Here is a 10405-nt window from a genome sequence, read left to right as displayed (position 1 = left end):
AGCTTGTATTAAATGATAATGCAGTGCTGTTGTCAAAAGATAAAAGGAAGACATTTTCGATATATATTTTGGTATTGGTTTTTCTTATTTTGTATGTGTTAGTTTTTGCTGAAAAAACATTAGATTTCCAAATTTTCCAAAATTTTTCTCTCAAATATTGGGTATAAAAAGGAAGCCATTGCCCAAAATCTTTCCTTTTTGCCTGCTGCTACCTACCAGTTTTCTTAAAAAAAAACGTCGTTACTCTGCCGGAAAATTTATTTAAAAAAAAATAAAGAAGTTTTTTTTTGAAATTGTAAGTTTTTTTATCCTGTTTCAATTATCCTTCGAATTAAATTCAGTGATTAAGCAACGTACATTTTTTTTAAGTATTTGAATAAAGTTTGAAATTGAAGCTGAAATTGTTCGCATTTCGTGAAAGGATCTTTTGGATTTTATATCCACAAAATTATCTGTAACAGGATAATAAAATAATGTAAGTTTTGTTTTCTAAAGGAAAACTTGAGAAAAATCCATTTTTTTTTTCAAATCAGTTTTTTTTTTTTCTAATTTTTTTAACGCAGTAACGCCAATTTCACAAATTTCAACTCAAAAGTAGGCAGAAAGTGTTTTTTATTTACCCAGCGGCAACAAAAGTCAAAGAAAGAGAAAATCGTTTGTTTTTATTTACAAAAAGGTAATAATTAACATAAAAAAAAAAAAAACAAAACACACACATACAAACTAACATAACCAAAACCAAAATATCTTTACAGCACACAAACACACCTACGTCAATTTGATATATTTGACAAAATTCTTCTAGCGACGAAACCTCCAGGCACAAAATCTTCGCCTGGGAAGGCTTCGTCCACAATCGTGCCTTCTTCGGCGTAAAATCAAACCTTCAGGGAAAGCTTTAGGTTGCAATACTAAGGTCTTAGAGACGAGGAGAAAAGTGTGAAAAGTGCGGGGAAAATGTCAACTGTAAAAAAAAAAAAAAATAAATCCAAAAGAAAACTCCAAAGTTAATAGTTAAAAAAAAAAAAAATCCCAAGAAAAAAAAACATCAAAATTTAAAAATTTTATACCAAAAATCCGTGTGAAATTTCGTGAAACAATTTTTTTATTTTTAATATTTCATAAAACACAAAAATTTAAATCAAAATTGAAAGAAAAGTTCAAGAACAAAAAGTAAACACAAGAACCTAAAAAAAAACCTGTAAGAAGAACAAGAAATTTAACACAAAAAGAAACAATGTTTAAATAATTTTCTTTATTTAATTCAAAAATATAAAACAAATTGTGTTAAACATTAATATGTAAAAATATCATTTTTTTTTTTTTTCTTAAAACTATCACTTTTTTTTTTCCTTTTAGTTAATTAATTTTTTTTAATATTCAATTAAATCACTTTTTTTTGTTCACTCGCGTCAGAAATGTAAAGAAACTAAATGTAATGCAAAAATCAATATGTATTGTTAGTGGTGAAAAATTAAAAATGTATAAAAATATTTTAAAGCAAGTGTCAAAATAATCTAAAAACAAAAATATTAGTAAAAAAGAAAAAAAAAAAACATTGAGTTCAAATGTTGATAACATAAAATGTTAATCTGTAATTTTAAACACATAAATTTTTAAAAATTGCAACAAAATTATATACACAAACATCTACAGGAAGCAGACGAAAGATCTTTCGACGTGGGATCCTGGTAAATGTAAGTTTAGTTGCTCATTTTTTTATGTTATTTTCATTTTTTTCTTTTAAACAAACAAAATATTAATAAAAACACATAACATCCACTGATACGTACATACAGAATGTTTAATAAGTTAATATTGTTAACAGAAAAATTCGTTAACATGAGTGTAATTGTTAAAATCATCTTATATCAGTGTATGTAATGCAGAGACCTGCGCCGAGCAAATTTGACGGCGGCGGCGGCTTATGTAGAAAAGTTTCGGCGGCGGCTTTAAGTCGGCTGTGAGCCGAATAAAATTTTCCATATTGTATAAAATTTAAAAATAAACGTTTTTAGTATTCACGTATCCGATTAATAAAAACAGACATTATTGAAATTCTTTTAGTTTTGTGATATGGAAAGGAAAACATCAGGTCAATCAAAAATAATGCTCACAATACAAACATAATTCAAAAAACGTCTTTTCGAGAAAAACGAAAGAATGTTTTTTTAACAAATTTTAAACATATAAATTTTTCTCATTTGCATTTAAAATAAATACAATATCTAAAAGCATGAGTTTTATTTTTAGTTTTTTTTTTGTAAACAGATATACATATGTACGTATTTTTATAAAGAATTGGAATGCATAATTTGTAGTACTCAGTTCAAAAACACGAAATTCGAGTAATGCCTCGAGCCATATATAAAAATAACGTTTTTTAAATATTTTAAATTTTCAGTAAAGGGCCCTTCAGACGATCACATTTTACATACGAAAAGTCTAATGAAAAAGTAAATTGAAATTCCATCCATATGACAAAAAAGAGAATAAAAGTCGTATGATTTATATTTTTTGTGTTTAAACGATTGGTATAAAACAATAACAAAGTAAGATGGAAACAGCTGTTTCATTTTTTTTGTATGTGTTTACATAAAAATACATCCCTGATCTAATGCGATTTGCTTGTTTTTTTAATCATTTCAAAAAATGAAGAGAGCCATATGACTGTCACATTTTCCATCCGTATTTTCTCTCAATGTGTGATGGTTTCATTACATATTGCGTTTAGACGATCCTATCCGTTCTCTTCTACACAAAATTTTGACAGATCATATTACTTGTGTGCTCGTGTGAAGGGGGCTTAAACAATATAAAATGGTAATAATTTTTAATTTGTTTAATTTTAATACATATAGTATTAATATGCATATAGGAATCGGCGGCTCAATTTAAGCCGATATCAGCCGAAAAAATTTTCGGCGGCGGCGGCTTCTAAATTTATTCGGCGGCTCGGCTTAGTCGGCTGTGAGCCGATCGGCGCAGGTCTCTGATGTAATGTCTTTTATTTATTCTCAAATACATTTAATATTTTACATTTCTGTAATTACATGTAAATTACATAAATGTTTAATTAACTAAATAACCCATAATTTTTCAAAACCCACCATAGTCTAGTGGATTGAGTTGTAATTTACCACTCATTAGGCCCTGGTTCGAATCCCAGTGAGGGCAAAGTAATTTTTAATTTATTTTTTTTTTGGAAGCCCAGGTTCGAATCCCGGACGAGTTAAATATTTTTGTTTTTATTTTTTTCTTTTTGCTTTGAGACCCAAGTTCGAATCCCGATTAAACCCAATTTTTTTTTGGAATAAATATTTTTTTTTAAATATTGATTTTTGCAAAAGATTTTTTTTACGCGATCTTCTCTAACATTAATATGTTCAATATTAGTTAATTTTTTTATGTATTAAACATTATGTTTAAGGATTTATTTTTGTTAATAAATAACATGAATTTCAAAATGCAGTTCTAAACTGTCTTTAACTGGTTCCTGGTGAACTGTTCTGGTTAGGGTAATAATCTTTGGGATCATACTTAATACCAACAGCATTTCCCTAGTATGATCATGGTTGGGAGGGGTTAAAAGACACTGTGTTACCACCTTCACACAGTGCAGTTCAATATGTTAAATGTTCGTTTCCGTTTTCCTGTGTATTAGTCTCCCTTTCTCTTTTCTTTGTTCATTTCTGTTTTTCCCTACTTTAAGCACGCACAAAATAAAATAATAAATACTGTGCATGTCGACGTTTACTCTACTTAAAGTAGCAACGAATCCTCCCGATTGCCGACGAGATAGAAGCCGGAAACTAGTTGCGTGCTGGCTGCTTTAGTAGAGACAAGAGAGAACTCTGACACCATCAGATCAGTTGTATGCTACATTATTATTTTTGGCGCCCAACGTGGGGCCCACACAGTTCATTTAAATCTCAAACTATCATCATTTGAATTTACAAAATTCATGTTTTTGTGTGGTCCTCTTTATTAATGTAAATTTTCAATTCTTTTTTTATGTTTTTCTCATTCTGCTTCCTCAATTTCCATTTTCTAGTATGGTTAACTAATTGTCTGGAATTTACATGTGTTCTCTTTTTATGCTGTTAACCGACATTAATGTTAATCATACGTTCTCTTATTTGTCGTGTGTTATTGATTTGACAATTCACTTCCTGGAATTGCTGATTTTTGGAGTTCGATCTAAAAACTGACCGGAAACTGAATAATCAATATTGATAATACTCCCTAATAGTATCAGTATGGTGTGGAAATGACTACTTGGAAACAAATTTTAAGCTAGTACCGGCCATTCCCTATATTCCCTATTTTTTTGTTTTGTTACTATTTCTCTTTCCCTATAATATTCTTTGGTAACGAATTTTTAATCGATGTTGAACATTTTTTTTACCATCCGTCAGTTTAACCAGGAACTAATTTCATGATTATTATATATTTTAATTTGCGAAATATTTAATACTTTTTATTATTTTCATTATTTTTTTACTTATTCTTGTTTTTACATTACTTGGTTCTGAATTTTAAATCCATTGTGGTGTAAAACTTTTAATTAATTTTTCTTTAATTACCTTTAGTCTATTTTATAGTTTAAGTCTTTAACCGAATTTAGTTTTGGTTGATTTAACATTTATTGCTGAATTTTTAGTTTAGTTTTCTTTCTATCTCTTAATATATTTAAACACAATGTCTCAACCTCTAAGCGCCAGTGGCGTTCTTCCTAATTGTGTCCTCTGTAAAGATGCCATCTTGGAATCTGGATCTATGTATATTCCTCCTTGTGGTCATCCTTTACATTCGTCTTGTTTGGCTAAAATCCCTTCAAACAATCTAGTTTGTCCTGTTTGTGATGGGAAACTAAAAGCAATCCATCCACAAAGACCGTCAACTACTGGAAATGTCAATACACAACCTCCACCTACAATTGTGACACGTGCGCGTGCCCAGGCTCAAAGAGCTTTGGAATACGACAATAATCGTTCCAATAGCGTGCCCCCTACAGACACAAACATTTCTTTTATGTCAACTAGTTCTCCCCAAGGTCAACGCGACCAGCTACAGTCTATAGTTTCAGCTGCGGTCAAAGCTCAACAAGCCGAAATGCTTTCAACACTCAGTCAACATTTGACAAAACTAATAGAAACCAACATTGAAGCTGGTTTTCAAAGATTAAATTTGAGTACACAATCTCCCATTAATACCCCAACATCAAGACAACCTTCGGTTTCGAATCAAAATCCCCAAATTTTAACGTTGCCAGCTGTAGAGCAACAAACCCTAGAGCAATTGTTAGGTTTGCCGTCAAATAGAAATTCTTCAGTTCCGAATACCACAATTAGTAATTCGTCGACAGTTAATTCGTCGTTAAGATCAGACAAGGTAGGCCATATCATCCATAACTGGAAGATACGGTTTACTGGAGATTCCAAGGGTATTCCGGTGGAAAATTTTATCTATAGAGTTGAGGCTTTAACGAAACAAACTTTGGGTGGGAATTTTGATATTCTTTGCGACCACATTTCGACTCTTTTTGAGTCCAAAGCTTCCGACTGGTTTTGGCGACACCACAAAGCTTGTCGGAGAATTGTGTGGCCAGAACTGTGTGGTGCACTTCGTGAACAATATAAGGATTCACGCACCGATGTAGATTTCCGCGAAATGATTCGCGATCGCAAACAGAAACCGGGTGAGAGTTTCGATTTGTTTTACGAGGCCATAATAGACATCTCCGATCGCCTTACGATTCCTCTGGCCGAACGCGTTTTGGTAGAAATCCTACGCCGTAATTTACTACCCGAAATCCAACATGAGTTGTTAAATTTGGAAATTAATTCAATTTCCCAACTCCGCGACATATGTCGCAAACGTGAATTCTTCATGCAAGATGTAGGGAAGAAGCATGGACTTTCCAAATCATTGATTCCACGCAGACAAGTCTATGAGATGTATGAAGACGATGTCGAAACATCAGATGAAGAAATTTCTGCAATTTCTCTTGTCTGCTGGAATTGCCAGAAATCGGGTCATCGATTCCAAGATTGCCTTGACGAAAGACGAGTATTTTGCTATGGTTGCGGAGCAGCTAATGCATATAAGCCAACTTGTACCAATTGTAACGGTTCAAAAAACTTGCGGTCCAGTGCACCGAAAAGTGCACGCAAACAGACCCGGTCGACTTACACCAACACCGACTAGAACCAACAACTTCACCAATCAATTCAAATACGAGTTTAGATAATTCTTTATCTGCACCGATTAAACACCCTGACATACAAATTTCAGTAAATCATTCTTCCGAATGTAATTCTGAATCACCGATTGTGACTATTAATGAATCTATTTCCAATTCAAATACGATAACGAACTTCAAAGTTCATCCGCCTTCTTATTACAAGCCGTTTCACATTCGTTTAGCCGAATACCAGGCTTCTCGAAAAAGAATTTTCAGAGACTATTCTCCAAATTTAAGAACAATACGGTCTTCCAAGCGTGTTAAGAACTTTTGGGGTAAAGTTAAGCATAATCGTCGTAAATTATTGAGTACTATTTACGATAAACCCGACGATATTCGTCCATATGCTGAAGTTCAACTCTTTAACAAAACATTTATGGGTTTGTTAGACACCGGAGCCTCAATTAGTTGTTTAGGCGCTCAAGCCGCGACAGAATTTATTGATTCTGGTTGCCATTTTAAAAAAATTAGGTCTGTCGTTAAAACTGCCGACGGAAAACCACAAAATGTTTCCGGTTTTGTTATTACCAACATAACTTTTAGAGATAGAACAGAACCTATAACATTATATATTGTCCCCACATTAGCCCAAAACTTATATCTAGGTGTAGATTTCTGGCATAGTTTCGATTTGTTGCCACCAGGAATAGTTTCCGAATTAAATTTAAATTCTTTGCCTACGAATATCTCGAGCATTTCTGACCAGAGACCACTTAGTGAAACACAAAAACAACAACTTCAAATAGTAATTAATTCATTTCCATCGTTTTCAAAAGAGGGTTTGGGTAGAACTAGTATAATTTCTCACGTCATTGACGTCGGTTCTGCTACCCCTATAAAGCAACGCCATTTTCCGGTATCTCCAGCTATGGAGAAACTGATATACGCAGAACTCGACCGGATGTTGGAAAATGATGTCATCGAAGAATCTGACAGCGCGTGGTCTTCTCCAATAGTTCTGGTCCGAAAGCCAGGAAAGGTTAGGTTATGTTTGGATAGCCGCAAGGTAAATTCGGTTACAATCAAGGATGCTTATCCATTGCCCAATATCGACGGGATTCTTAGTCGTTTGCCAAAGGCCGAGTTCATAACCAGCTTAGATCTAAAAGATGCCTTCTGGCAAATCCCGTTGGATAAATCGTCGAAAGATAAGACAGCATTTACGGTTCCCGGCCGCCCTTTGTACCATTACAAAGTCATGCCTTTCGGGCTATGTAATGCGCCTCAGACGATGCCGAGGCTCATGGACAAAGTGGTACCGGCGAATTTGAGAACCGAAGTGTTTGTCTATCTGGACGATTTATTGATTGTGTCAGACACATTTGGCAGACATTTAGAGGTGTTGCGAGAGATTTCGAAACAAATTCGTTCTGCAGGACTGACAATAAATGTTGAAAAATCTAAATTTTGCGTACCGGAAGTCCGTTATCTTGGCCATTTAGTGGGTAATGGGGTGATTCAGACAGACCCGGAGAAAATATCGGCCATTGTTGAATTTCCGACACCGAGGTCTGTAAGACAACTAAGACGGTTTTTAGGGATGTCCGGTTGGTACCGGAAGTTTATCAAGAATTACGCTGCGGTTACTTCACCTTTAACCGATTTATTAAAGACCAGTAGAAAGTTTGTGTGGAGCGAAGATGCTCAAAAGTCTTTTGATGAATTGAAGAACATCTTGACAACTGCGCCAGTGTTACATAGTCCCGATTTCTCACAGCCGTTTTTCATACACTGTGATGCTAGTCACACTGGAATAGGAAGTGTATTGGTACAAAAGAATGCGGAGGGTGAAGAGTTTCCGATAGCATTTATGTCTAAGAAGCTCAACCAAGCCCAACGTAACTATTCTGTTACCGAACAGGAATGTTTAGCAGCAATGTTGAGCATTAAAAAGTTTCGAGCATATGTGGAAGGTCATGAGTTCACTGTGATCACTGACCATGCATCGCTAAAGTGGCTCATGTCCCAAACAGATCTCAATTCGCGGTTGGCAAGATGGGCTTTAAAGCTTCAAGGATTTAGATTTAAAATTGAACATCGGAAAGGTAGCCAAAACGTAGTTCCTGATGCACTTTCGCGTACTAACACTGAAGATTTGTCTGAAATAAACTGCTTAAGTTTGTCCGCTTTAGATGACTCAGGGGTCTTCGTGGATCTACAATCCGAAAAATTCAAGAGTACTGACTACCTACAACTTTTAGACAGAGTTAGGGAAAACATTATCAAAACTCCAGACCTTAAAATTGTTGACGGATACTTGTACAGACGTACTGAACACTGTTCCGGGGAACAGCTGCAGGACGATCTTGCTTGGAAACTTTGGATACCCAAAGATATGGTTAGGGAAGTTTTGGAAAGGGCACATGATAGCCACTTATCATCTCATGGTGGAATCAATAAAACTCTAGAACGAATTCGTAGGTTCTACTTTTGGCCTAATTTAGTGAACGATGTAAGATCTTACATTAACTCTTGTGACGTTTGTAAGGGAACTAAGCACCCGAATTTCGTTATGCGTCCACCTATGGGTAAAACCTCGGAAACGTCTAGATTCTTCTAGAAACTTTACGTTGACTTTCTTGGTCCCTATCCACGTTCGAAGTCAGGTAACGTTGGTATTTTTGTAGTGCTAGATCACTTTTCCAAATTTAGTTTTTTGAAAGCCGTGAAAAAGTTTACAGCAGACGTCGTCGTTAAATATTTGGAAGAAGACCTGTTTCACACATTCGGTACGCCTGAGACTATCGTTTCTGATAACGGTTCGCAGTTTAAGTCTACTCAATTTAACAAGCTTTTGTCTAATTACGCGATAAAACACGTTTACACCGCGGTACACTCGCCCCAAGCAAATGCCTCAGAACGGGTTAATCGTTCAGTGCTATCGGCAATAAGGGCTTATATCAAACACGATCAAAGTAATTGGGATGAATACCTCAGCAGCATTAGTTGTTCTCTACGGTCATCTGTGCATGCTTCTATAGGTACATCACCTTATTACATGGCGTTCGGACAGCATATGATTACCAACGGTAATACTTATGCACTTCTTCGAAAACTTGAAATGCTTGACGATAGGGAAGTGAAATTTAACCGTGAAGATTCGTTTAACATCATACGTGATAGAGCCGCAAAGAATATGAATCGACAACAAGAGCGTAATGAAAGATCTTACAATCTGCGATCGCGTGAGGTAAATTATATTGTAGGGCAAGAAGTTTTCCGAAGAAACTTTAGCCAAAGTAACTTTGAAAAGGGTTACAATGCAAAACTATCGCCACCGTTTCTTAAAGCACGCATTAAGGCGAAAACCGGAAATTGCTATTACGAATTGGAAGACCTAAATGGTCGTTCTCTAGGTGTATACCATGCAAAGGACATACGTCAATAACCTTGTTTTTCATTTTGTTATTTTTTTTTTTATTATATCACTACAAGCGGTATCAGCTTTGTGCTGCTTGTTAGCTCCCAAATCTGATTTTGGTTGGGGGGTTATGTAGGGGCGCTTGTAGTAGGAGGCAATGATTTTATGTATTTTTATTTCAAAATTGTAATTTTGTTGAACAACTTTTCTGTTGAGAAGAGTTTTATTTGAATTTAACGGTTTTTGGAGATTTGGTTTCAAATGACATTTCAATTTGTTGACAGCTTGTATTAAATGATAATGCAGTGCTGTTGTCAAAAGATAAAAGGAAGACATTTTCGATATATATTTTGGTATTGGTTTTTCTTATTTTGTATGTGTTAGTTTTTGCTGAAAAAACATTAGATTTCCAAATTTTCCAAAATTTTTCTCTCAAATATTGGGTATAAAAAGGAAGCCATTGCCCAAAATCTTTCCTTTTTGCCTGCTGCTACCTACCAGTTTTCTTAAAAAAAAACGTCGTTACTCTGCCGGAAAATTTATTTAAAAAAAAATAAAGAAGTTTTTTTTTGAAATTGTAAGTTTTTTTATCCTGTTTCAATTATCCTTCGAATTAAATTCAGTGATTAAGCAACGTACATTTTTTTTAAGTATTTGAATAAAGTTTGAAATTGAAGCTGAAATTGTTCGCATTTCGTGAAAGGATCTTTTGGATTTTATATCCACAAAATTATCTGTAACAGGATAATAAAATAATGTAAGTTTTGTTTTCTAAAGGAAAACTTGAGAAAAATCCA

General features: G+C 34.3%; 1 protein-coding gene across 1 annotated transcript; it reads left to right on the top strand.

The window, feature by feature from the left end:
- The first annotated feature begins 9245 nt into the window (after positions 1 to 9245).
- On the top strand, positions 9246 to 9635 carry LOC119609871. Its single transcript, XM_037964864.1, has one exon. It carries the CDS (start codon positions 9246 to 9248, stop codon positions 9633 to 9635), a length of 390 nt encoding a protein of 129 aa, XP_037820792.1.
- Positions 9636 to 10405: the final 770 nt, after the last annotated feature.

This window comes from Lucilia sericata, unplaced genomic scaffold (genome assembly GCF_015586225.1).
Source record: "Lucilia sericata isolate MDLA Ls3-8-SP2 unplaced genomic scaffold, ASM1558622v1 Contig001075F_arrow, whole genome shotgun sequence".
In the NCBI taxonomy this organism is placed as follows: domain Eukaryota; kingdom Metazoa; phylum Arthropoda; class Insecta; order Diptera; family Calliphoridae; genus Lucilia; species Lucilia sericata.
Note: the sequence above shows the minus strand (reverse complement) of the source record. Positions and strands in the feature narration are given on the sequence as shown.